Source organism: Notothenia coriiceps, unplaced genomic scaffold (genome assembly GCF_000735185.1).
Source record: "Notothenia coriiceps isolate Sejong01 unplaced genomic scaffold, NC01 NC01_scaffold00037246, whole genome shotgun sequence".
In the NCBI taxonomy this organism is placed as follows: Eukaryota; Metazoa; Chordata; class Actinopteri; order Perciformes; family Nototheniidae; genus Notothenia; species Notothenia coriiceps.
The window spans coordinates 21040948-21053069 of NW_011369947.1; the positions used below are offsets into that span (position 1 = coordinate 21040948).

Consider the following 12122-nt stretch of genomic DNA (forward strand, 5'->3'; position numbering starts at 1 on the left):
TCCACCTTTCCATATTTTTGGTTTGAACACCAACGCATCGACATGTGAGGGAAGGAGGCTTGACCGCTTTCGGGTGACAGTGTTGCCTGCCAGGGAAAAAACCCTCTCACTCGGGGTGCTTGTGGCTGGAATAGCCAGGTAGCTCCTCGAAAGCGGGGGAAGCGGTGCACGTTTTCTGCCCACCACTCCAGTGGATTATCCATTGTGGGGATATGCGGTGTCCGCTGGCAGTAATCCCGTAGCTCATCATCCGCATCACTGTTGACCCGTGTTTTCTTGCTGTTCGTTCGCCTCTGTTCAGTGCTGACGCCGGTCCGTTGCTCACTGGTGCTAGCATTACTGCTAGTGCTAGCTGTCGGCAGCGGGTGTTTCATCTTCAGATGGTTGCGCATAGCAGATGCATTTGTATTGTACTTCAGTACAGCTGTACACAACTGACACTTCACTGTGGAGTTGGTTACATCTTCGTTGAAGTACTGCCATACATAAGAATGTCGGACGTATTTTGTAGCATTTTGCAGCACCTCGTTTACCTCAATTTTTTTCACTACTAGTTGACTAGGGCCTACAGCGCCGACTAGTGGTAAAGGTAGTCGACTAGTCGAACACACACACACACACACACACACACACACACACACACACACACACATCCCTTCACTAAGAATGAAATAAATATGTTTTTATTTGTATGAATTTATGTGTCATTTATCAGATAAGACCACCGTCCCCACCCAAAGCCCCGCCGCTGCCAAAATCTCACTCTGAACTCTGTTCAAAACTTGAGAGCCCTGGGAGCTGTTTAAATGAAAACAGAGGAGCGACATTTCGCCGACAACTCCGCCAAGCACTTGACTTTATGCAGGTAGCCAGACAGTGGGACACTGTACGAAAAGTCAGCACACTCAGCACGGATCAACATGATTGCAGCGTCCAGGCAGCTCCCGTTCGAGCAGCATATGCCTTGAGTTGCACATAGCTCCAAAAATCCATCACACGCACACACACACGCAACCACACACGCAACCACACACACACACACACACACACCATTTGTATTGTATTGTGTGAGAGAGGTTCCAGGTTGAATTGAGGCGGATATTTTTAATGTTCAGAGGTTGCTGTGTTTAATATTCATGAGAATATTTGTCATTGTTCAAATGATAATAAACATTTGCATAAAGCATATTTGTCCACTCATATGTTGATAAGAGTATTAAAAACTTGAAAAATATTCCTCTAAGGTACATTTAGAACAGATAAAAAAATTGCGATTAATCACGATTAACTATGGACAATCATGCGATTAATCGGGATTAAATACTTTAATCGACTGACAGCCCTAATATAAATAATTCCGTATCTATATAATCACCATCCACCATCACGTGATCAGGTTCGAGTCTCAGAGCAGGGAGGCAAGCAGATGTTCTTTTCCTGGGTAACTTAGCGCAGCCAGGCATGCTGGGAGTTGTTGTCACCTTTTCAGTGAGGAGTAGAGAAATCTCACTTTTACTTTGATTATATCTGTGAGCTTCGGAGTGAGAATTGACTGCTAAATTGAGACAGGGACTCCGAAAGAAAGTGCTGTAAAAGCCTGACAGAGCCACAAATGAGATCCACCGGCGCTGACCTTTTAGAGCTGAGTTAAGAAGAGGTCAGTGTGGCGCCGAATCGCAGCAGGATGGAGCGAGCTTCCTGGACTAATGGCTGCTAATATCATTATCTCACTTAGTTTAATGGCCACGTCAAGCCTTTCCTCAGAGTGGAGAGAAAGTACTTTCCCTTCTGGGAACCAGGCAGACTGGCGCATGTTGAGAAGAAAAGATAAGAGGGCAAAGAGGAAGTAGGGAGATGTATAAAGATGTACAGTAAGATGGAGGGGGGGAATGAAGAGTGAGATGGAGCAGACAAATAGGGAGTGCAGGAGCAAGTCGGATGGCAATAAAACAAGAGAGGGAGTCAGGAAGAAAAGAGTAACTGACAGCGGCTATTATCTGCCTCCTCCCTCATCTGTCATCATGAAAGCGGCGCTGTCAACACCTCCATACATCAACACCATCCTACCCCCACCTGGGACTCAGGGATGATAGTTCATGGAAATGGAAGTAAGGAAATAAAGTAGCCAAAGTTTTTGCTGGAAACGACACAAAGTCAGCTTTTCTGTGACATTTTCCCCGCGGAGTTAAACCCCGCCCGCCTGGTGCTCGGAGCGGGTGAAAACAAACACCCTGCCAGGGAGCGTTTGATCCAGGGCCGGGTGGCCTCTGGCTGTCTGCTCTTTACAGAAAGAAAAACACCTAATCCACCTTGAAATGGAGTGAAGGGGAAACAGTGAGGGGCCAAACAGAAAGGAAGACAGACAGATAGATGATGACAGGTGAAGAAGAGAAGAAGAAGAAAAGGAGATTCAGGGGATGGAGGTGAAAGGAGAGATTGATAGCTGGGGAGAAAGCTCCGAGACAGCTAGAGATTACACTTTTATGGTGTCTGTGGTGGATCGGTTGACTCGGTTTTAGCGATGCAGCAGATCACCCGGCTGTCAAAGGAAAGGCAGCTTGGAAATGTCAATCAAGAGGGAGAATCCGTCATCAATTAGGAGTTATTTGTCCCTTCAAAATAAGAGCTTATTTCAGTGTACCCCCCTAATGAGAACTTAAAAGTCAGTTGCTGCCAGCCAGTGACTGATAGATGGTGGTGAATTGCTGACTGCAGTCGTTCAGAGCGGCTGCTCGTTTGGGATAAATGGAGCAGAGTGAGTGTAGAGCCACACAGGCCAGTGATCTCTTTCCCTGGAGAGGAAACCAAGTGTTAAACTGATGACTTCTACACATCAGCAGGCAGAAAGAGAGTGTGTGTGTGTGGTTGGGTTGTTGAATAGGAGCTGCTCACAACATCTGCTTCGACTCTGCGCTGCTGTCTGTCAGTCATTGTGCACATCTGCATTAACACATCTGTTCTCTCTCTGTCTACTTCTGCCCTCTCTCATGTCAGCATAAACGGTACCCGGGTTTCCATCCAAGACACTTTTGAGGATTCTAGTTAGAAAACAATGTGCTTCATAAGATTAGGTGCCTTTGAATATATATTAAAACAATATCATAAGCACCAGAAAGTGTTTGCAGAATAGGATAACTGCTTTGTAACAGGAAGTAGCAATTCCAAGATAATATCAAATGCTAAATATGTTTGACGTTTGCTAACATCAGCCCTAGACACAGTCTGTGCAGTATTTCATCTCCAGAGAACATTAAAACCGCAACATCCATAATGTTTGCTGAAGTGCGAGTAATAACTGCTACCCAATATCAGTTTTGGAGACTTCCCATTTTTCTTGTAAATGTGTTTCTTGACACTCTGCTTAGGGCTGCTCGATTATGGCAAACATCCTAATCTCGATTATTTGGGTCAATAATTTATATGACGATTATCCATTTACTTTGAAAACATCAATTTATTGAAAAAATATTGAACAGTATGTTTTTAACAGTTGATTACCCTGAACTTTAAGTATAATTCAACTGAAAAACCAAAAAAAAAAAAAAAAAAAGAAAAGATTAGAATAATAAAAAAAGAATCGTTTTATTTCGATTACGTTGTTTTCGTAATCGTTGCAAGCCAAAATCGTAATTGCGATTAAAATACGATGAATTGAGCAGCCCTAACTCTGCTGATGGAAAAACACGTTTAATTTTTACATTCAAAAGTTCTCGTAAAATTAGCTTGACATTTGGATGGAAACGGAGGTTATGTGTATTCATGTTTCTTTTTCTCCTGTTTTCTGCTCTTTCTCATCTGTCCTCATCCTCATTTCCCATCATCACTCGCTCCTTGTCCCTTTTCCCCGCCTGCTGCATCTCTTCCTCTTCATTTGAATTTGGCTTTCGGATCCTTTTCGCTCGATGTTTTGCATTCTTTCGACTCTCTTTTCTGGTCTCTCTTGCCAACTCTCCCTCCCTCCTGCTCTGTCTCTCCATCTCTCTCTCAGATCACATTGAGTGTGGCTCAGGGCCGAGTGCAGAGTCCCTCCTCTCAGCCTCGCTATAAAAGCTATGCCTACACCCAGGCTGCATATGTCAAGTCGCCCGAGCAAAAGAGGAGGCGTTGTACTGATCAGGTCCGTGTCCTGCAGCTCTAACACTCCACGTCCATCTGTCTGTCTGTGCACGATCCGGCTGCCACTGTTTGTCTGCGTCATTCACTAAAAATGTCCATCTTAGCAAGTCTATGGTTTTACATATATATAGGGAATTGTATTTTTAAAGGTGGTTTTGCCAAATAAAAGTAAGTAAAAACACTTTAAAAGTATTTTCAAATATTCTTAGTCTAAATTTGACTTAGTTTGAAAAGATGAAATACTGTCAAAATATGAATTTACTTCAAATATCTAAGTATGTACATGAAACCATGGGACTTGTTAAGTTGGACTATTTGATGCTTAGGCAATAATTCATGGTTGAAATGTTTTGCGATTGATGTGTGATATGTTAGTGTTTATTATATAAGAAATTCTAACTAAGAGTTTTTTTTAACAACCCTTTTTTCCCCAATCTAGCAATATTAGAAATCATAAACTTTACCTGTTTATAATAAGATAAAAATATCGATATTGACTATGAGGCTACAAGCTGGAAAGAGTGGAAACCTTATAACACCTCTGTATATCACTCCCTTTGAAAACCAACACAAATTAACACAACATGACATTTCCAAATGTTCCCATGCCTTATCACAAAATGGGGCTCATTATTCGCTGGAATGTGTTCAGAGACTGTGTCAGATATTTACTGTAGCAGCAGGGGGCTCAATTTGTCTAGTAAGCTTTATTGAAGCACACCCGCTGTTCTTTTTAAAGTGGAATGTAAAGCAGAACACGGCATAAAAACCCCCGTCTTATCTCCACAATGTTGCTTACATTTGAGATAAGAGAAACCGATTGTCTAGTTTTCTCTGTCAAACACATTTTTGAGGACACGTGAGGAAAGAAAACCATGTTTAAGAGGGTCAGGGACATGAATATCAAGCTTTTATTTTAACATTTGATTCCTTTAAAGTCTGTACAGTCATTTCTGAGTCTCAATACAAAACAAGTGACGAAGGCTGGACAGTTATCAGCCCTGTGTATCTGTTCAGGAGCAGAGAGAAGAATAGAGGGAGAGGAGGAGCATGGAGCCCAGATACAAAGTTGTTAGTGTCCAGATCAGCACACAAAGACAGAAAGAGAGATAGAAAGAGGACAAGTTGTTGAGGTTGGAGCGAGGCCAGAACTGCTTGTCAGCGACGGTAATGGCTTACACTAACAGGCCTCTCCTCATCTCATCTCTCTCCATCTTCTCTGTACTGCGTGTTTTCCCCCCAAACCCTTTTTCCTAACATTCCCTCTACTTCTCAACCCTTTTTTCCCATCTTACCCCCAAACCCAACACTTATTTCCCTCTCCACAATCATCTCTGTCCGCCACCTCCCATCCGCCCCTCCCCTCTCTAGTTCCTGAGTCCGGGTCACGAGGAGCTGCAGCGGGGCCTCAGTCCTCTGCCTCCAGGCTCCACCAGCCTGGAGAGCTACCAGGCCGCACTGGAGGAGGTATGGTGGTCATCAAGACATTTTTCATATCTTATATTTCATGTATTCTTCTGTTTTATGCTTTTATATTCCTGATAGTCAATAGATCTAAAGTACTGTGTGTATCAAAGCCTCATATATCGGCTCAGAGCTCAGTTATTTTGGTCCATAAAGCATTACATGCAACACTTTTGCACTGGCTGATGTATAACTTTATAACCGTGATAAACACTGCAGTTTTATTTTAAGCCAATCTCACATTCGCCGTCTTGCCGCTGAAAATGGTCCCCAAAGAATGACCTATTTCCTCTTGTTTAAGAACAACTACAGTTACCAGCCGTTACTGAGCTCTTTTTGTATGTATTCAAATGTTTCCATCATCAATAGCAACCACTTAGCTTAGTAGACAAACAGAATATCTCACACTCTTATACTTCGAGTGTGTTGTGTTATTTTGAATCTGAAGGTGTTGACCTGGCTGCTGTCGGCTGAAGACGGGCTCCAGGGCCAGCCTCCCATCTCCGACAATGTGGAGGAGGTGAAGGAGCAGTTCCACACGCACGAGGTGAGAGCCAGAGCCGTGCAGTCTGCTGTAACTAGTGATACTATCAGAACAGCTTTTTCAACTGGTAACAACAATTCAGAGTACTTTGCACTTAGCAGGAAAGCACCTCATTACAAATAAGGTATCTAGTGTTGTTAAAGGAGCGGTGTTAAGGATTAAGTGATATCCAACGGTTAATGTCTTTATTCCCGTAAAATGTGAATTGATTATTTTTCCTAACAGAGCATCAGTTTGATACTAGAAAGATGTGCTCGGCAGGGTACACGCATGAATGATACTACAGCCAGATGTTCGTTGCGTGAGATGTTAAATATTTTACATCATGGTTTCTGACAGTGTTAACAGAGCAGCAGTAATGTGCCCCTGTCGTCGGCTAAAAACAAAAAAATGCTCAGAGAAAAAGAAGAACAAGTCTAGAAATACTGGTTGTTCCACTCAGAGTAAAACATCTCCTGATTTTGGATTGATCTGTAATTTATTTAATGTGTCTCCTCCTACAGAGCTGCAGCTGTTTTAAAGCTATCTGAGAGTGTTGAATTAACTCTAATAGATGTGGACTTGGCCGACTCGCTTACCACTTATACTTTCAAAATTAAATTAACCCTGACCATTTTGCTGTGTGAGGATCATATAGGAGTTAAGTACTCAGAGGAAATAGAGTTAGCTCTGAGTTGAGAGGGTGAAATGTATTTTGAAAGCAGTTAAAGTGAATGAGGGTAATTCAGTGGGATTAGTGACGTGAAGTGCTCCTAATTATGCAAAATGAGAGGAACCGGTGTGAGTGTTGGATGTCCTCTCTGTCTCCAGGGCTACATGGTGGAGCTGACCACCCATCAAGGCAGCGTGGGGCGGGTCCTCCGGGCCGGCGCCGCCCTGCTGGGGGAGAGGAACCTGAGTGAAGACGAGGACTCGGAAGTCAGGGAGCAGATGAACCTCCTGAACGCCCGGTGGGAACACCTGAGAGTGGCAAGCATGGAGAGACAGACCAGGTACACACACTTGAAGGAATGACACCATAACAAGTGCCGGGTTGTATTCAAACCCAGGTCCTTTGCAGCTGGAACGGATCCCCAGTGCCGCAAGAACTTTGGTCATCGTGTCTCAGTTTATAATTATACAATCCTAGGGCTTATGGCCAAGTACCATGAATAAAGACATACTTTTCATATTCTAAATTGTGTTTTAAAGTGCTTTGAGTGGTTGCTAAGACTAGAAAACCACCATATATAAAGCAATCCATTAACGTGAAGTCAAATAAGCAAGTGAAAGTACCAAAGAATGCATATTTGAATACATAACAACGACATTGAAAAAGATTGAAAGTGTTAAGGGGTGTGAAAGAATGCAAAGCCTAATGAAAAATGATACCCACTCAGAGACACATTCATATGGTTTGAAAGGATTTATTTATTGCTTTGAATAAAGTTTCTTCTCTTCTCACACAATGAAGAGGACCACAGTAGCCGGCATTGTTGGATACAAAGGCCTTTCTAATTATGGTGCATTCAATGATAACTGACACCGAGCCAAATTTAATTAACTGCTCAGCTATCTGCTTTGATAATCTTGTTGATTCACAAAGCCGTGCGGACATGGCCTGGACTACCAAACAGCACTTAGACAAAACAGCAGGGGGTCAGTATAAGAACAGGAGAGGTATCTCTTATCATGTCCACCAATTAAATCAGCTGCTTGAGGCCTCAGAGTCTTTAACCACACCTTTATCTGACCTTGTGGCCTCCTCTTGAGCTGGACTCTTTCTGATGAGCACTGACGCCCACCATATCAACGTTTGATTGACAGCTCATTGAACTGTCTCTCACCCCCAGACTCCACGAGGTGCTGATGGGCCTGCAGCACCAGCAGCTGCAGCAGCTCACCGACTGGCTGGATGTGACGGAGGCGCGGATTAAAAGGATGGGGACCCAACCGATGGGTCCTGACCTGGAGGACGTCAAGCACCAAGTGGAAGAGCACAAGGTGGGCCCTCCTTCTGCTGGTCTTTTACTCATATTATGCAAAATGTAAAATAAATCGTACTGCTGCTGGTAGAAATGAATTCACACGTACTTCAGATTTTTATTATGTTTAAGAAGAGTGGCAGTTCTTAAAGCATCTTTATTTCCGTGACGACTGGGACTGAAAGTTACTAAATGGAGCTTTTGTTGTTCTGCCGACCGCTATTTCCAAGGTCAAGATGGAATTATCACTTTCAACCATGGCAATCATTGATTGCATTGTGTTTAATAGTAAGTGGCTTTTGAAGTCGTAAAGATCTCCAACAATTACAAAGCACCAAATAAGCCGACCATGACTGCATTTCAGGTTATGCTTTTGTTTTCTGCCACTTTTAAACATAGGGGTATTGAGCTCTGAAACAAAACTGCTTTACAACTTTACCCCAAGAGTGAGGACCGACACCAGACATCCCGACATCCACTTAGAAATCATAGGTCTGCAACAGAAACTAAAATCAGCAGACCCTGGTTTTTTTTATTTGGTGTGTGTGTGTGTGTGTGTGTGTGTGTGTGTGTGTGTGTGTGTGTGTGTGTGTGTGTGTGTCCTACTTCTTTTATGTTGTTTTCGTAACCAATTCCCCTGCTGCACGCTGGAATCTCATTCTGACTGGGAGTGCAGAATCATCTGGAGAAAATGGGAGCTCTCAGAGAAGATTTGGAAATTGAATCCTGTTACCAGCAGTGGAGGCTTTACACAATATGAAAAATGCAACTTAAAGATTTGTTGTTGGGATTTGCTCTATTTTGTTGCAAGGTTTTTGTATCAATATGTGTACAGGTTGAATAATGTAAAATATAGAAAGGTGACTCCTACTGAAAGCCTTGAATGTTTACAGCATGTGAAGCTTCCTAAACACAACACAACAGTTTCAGAAGTGTTCCTGACTAAACAATCAATTCATTATAATAAGAAATCTACTCTTTGAATAAAAATAAACACAACAAATAATGCTTTTTTAAAGAAATGTTGTGTGTGTGATGCTGAAAATGCAATTAGAATATGTAAAGACGTTAAAGTGGCAATTTAATTTGAAAGAAATGAAATTGGCAGGATTTGATGGAAGTGTTGATTTAATTGTGAACCTTTCAGAAGTAAAACCATCAATTTAAATAAGTGCAGAGAGAAGAAATGATAGGTTAGGTTGAAGCATTGACGTTTGTCTTGAGGGCTCAGTTGAACATCTAATTTAAATTAGTGAAAGGAGTTAGAATGCGGTTAATGTGAACGTATTTTAAAAAGCTGAAGTTAAGGCGTAGATTGGAACATTCTGTGCACTAGACAACAACTTAAAACTTTAAAACTCGACTTCAAACGAGATACATTTAAAAAGTTTGACGTCAAACTCTCACATGTCCAAAATGACCAGAAGATTTAAAAATGTTAACGATAACAGTTTTAAAAATCTGCCCCAAAAAGAGAACTCCGACTGTTCTGTTTGCCTGTGTCTGTGTTCGAGTAATCCAATTGAATCCTTGCTCTGTGGTCTCTTCGATCTTGCAGTAAACCAACATTGTTCAGCTCTCCTGCCATTAACCCTCTTTCACATGGTGTGTGTTCCCGTTGCAGCTGCTGCAGGAGGACCTGGAGCTGGAGCAGGTGAGGGTGAACTCTCTGACCCACATGGTGGTGGTGGTGGACGAGACCAGCGGAGACAGCGCCACGGCGGCTTTGGAGAGCAAACTCCAGGTAACCACACACACACATCGTCTCCTACAGTAACATCTGTGTTCACATCGCACACACTTTGCTGATCACACACAGCGTCGAGAGACTTTGTGGTAAAACAAATACCTTAGGGCTAATTCCATTTCATTTTATAAAATATTTCTCTCTCTCTCCCGATTGAAGCGGGCTCAGCACTTGCCGGTTGTTGTTTCTGGGGGGAAATAGATTGAACAGGAGATAGTTTTGTCTTTGCTGTAGCGCAGTAATTAGACCTTGCCGGCGAGATGTGCTTTATGTGAGCGCGTTGCAGCTTTCTGCTGATTTTGTTTACTCTATAAGTTATCATCAGTCAGACTCCAGGCAGGAGCCAGACTCTGCTGCCTCTTTGTGTGGCTAGTTTCTCTTAGCGCCTGATGCATGGGCCTTCGTTCCCCTCGTTAACTCCTGTTCCCTGCAAAAATAAAGCTTAACATCTATTAAAACTGCAGCCGCTGATTTCCACTGCCTTCTAAGCACTTTGCGATGAAGCACCCCGACATTGTTACTGTCTAGGCCAAAGGATGTAGGTGCTGATTGGCTACAGAGCAACATCTGAAGCTCTTCATGAAATGCTGAAGTGCTGCGACCTCTGACCCCGTGTGTGACAGAAAAGCTCCTTTATGCTCTTGGCTCAGTAAAAACTGTTGCACTAAGAGTTTAGTTTTGTAAGTTTGAAGTAGAGCTGGTTGTGTAAGCTGCTGTAAGGCTTGATGGTTTACATGTAGTTATTTTTAAGAAATGAGGCTCGGGTGCTTTTTAATAATGTAGTTATGGGACGTTACGTAAGCACAGATGGATGGAGAGCCATTAGCCTCCTCTGTCTTAGGGCTCTTTGACAGCGATGTCAAATGGCATCCTGTATAACAAATATGGGGTCGTTTTGAACTGTGATGTAGGGCTGCAACACTGGAAAATAGGAAGTGAATGCGGGGAGAAAAGGAGACGTCATGGTGCGTTAGTCCTGGGAAGTTCAATGTGTTATCTTTGAGGAAGGTGGTTAGAGGAAGAAGTCACTAGTAGAGGAACAAATCCCCAAAATGCAGCACACAGTTTGCTCATTGTGCAGTTTGCAAAGTATAATCAAACTTAACATTATTATGAGAAACCTAATGCAACTCTGTTGGACTTTCTAAAGTGTCTGTTTCCTGCAGTGCGGTTTATTCCTAAGTACAAGATAAGAGCGTGAAATAGCTGAGGGGGAACAGCGTGTGTCGGAATGTAAAAATGCAAATGGAAGGTGCCTTCCCTGCTCTCTCCCCGCCGTTGAACTGTCACTTGATTAATTACAGGCCATTCATCTTAAGATTAACCTGCTGAGCCTCTCTCTGTCTGCACCCCGCGCTTGTCTTACACTTTTCTGCATCTCATTGTCTTTTTATTTCCTCCCCTCTCTCTCCGCCTCGCCTCCTCTCTGTCACTCTGATGACTCTGTTCAGTGGTCACACTGTGGCTTTCGTCTGTGAGAGTTAAATGGAACGGAAGAGTGTCTCTCCCATTTTACTCAGCTAATAGCCAGCTGCCAATATGCTGATACAATGGAGTCAGGAAAAATAAAGTTGTACATCTCTCCGACTCTGTGTGTGTTGGTGTGTGTGTCAGTGGGTTGGAGGGTTCAATCCCTGTGTCTTTCAAGATACTAATCCTCACATTTCGCATAGCAACTCCTCAGCCATTGTTCTGTGTGTGTTTGAATGAGTGGCTAAGCATTAAATATTCAGTCCTGTTTGATTAAACCATTCCATTTGAGTGCAGCAGCGCAGGTTCAAATACAATGAAAGTGATCTAATGTGAATCATGTTTCAAAAATGATAATTCCCTCTAATATCATGAATCAAATCGCAATTGCAATATCACTCAAAATAATCACAAATCGTTATGTATCCAAATCCTGCCTCACTATTCCAGATCATCATTATACTTTCTTTGTTCTGCCACTGGACGCCATACACTTGTATATAATAAGAAAACAAATATATGTTGTCTTCGTCGTCAGTGTATTTCATGCCCTTCAACAATCATGATCAGCTGCGAGGAAGAAGAGAATGGAGCTGCATGTTTGGCAGCTTAAAATGGAACTGGCAAGTGAAGATGTGGATCCATCAGCCTCCGAGGCAACATGATGGGAATGCTTCAGTCCCTCGGGGGAAATATCTCCAAATGATTTTGTGTACTAATGTGACATTCCATTGATGATCGTGTGTGTGTGTGTGTGTGTGTGTGTGTGTGTGTGTGTGTGTGTGTGTGTGTGTGTGTGTGTGTGTGTGGTAGTTGC

The 12122-nt window shown here is 42.8% G+C and overlaps 1 protein-coding gene across 1 annotated transcript in view; it reads left to right on the forward strand.

Annotated features, from left to right (window-relative positions):
* Positions 1-12122, forward strand: part of LOC104966506 (dystrophin-like) — a 26008-nt gene that overhangs the window by 11197 nt on the left and 2689 nt on the right. Inside the window, exons 4-9 of the mRNA XM_010795692.1 lie at positions 3989-4117; positions 5488-5583; positions 6029-6127; positions 6935-7116; positions 7957-8107; positions 9713-9832. Coding sequence (XP_010793994.1) covers positions 3989-4117; positions 5488-5583; positions 6029-6127; positions 6935-7116; positions 7957-8107; positions 9713-9832 — 777 coding nt within the window. The remainder of the gene's footprint in view (positions 1-3988; positions 4118-5487; positions 5584-6028; positions 6128-6934; positions 7117-7956; positions 8108-9712; positions 9833-12122) is intronic.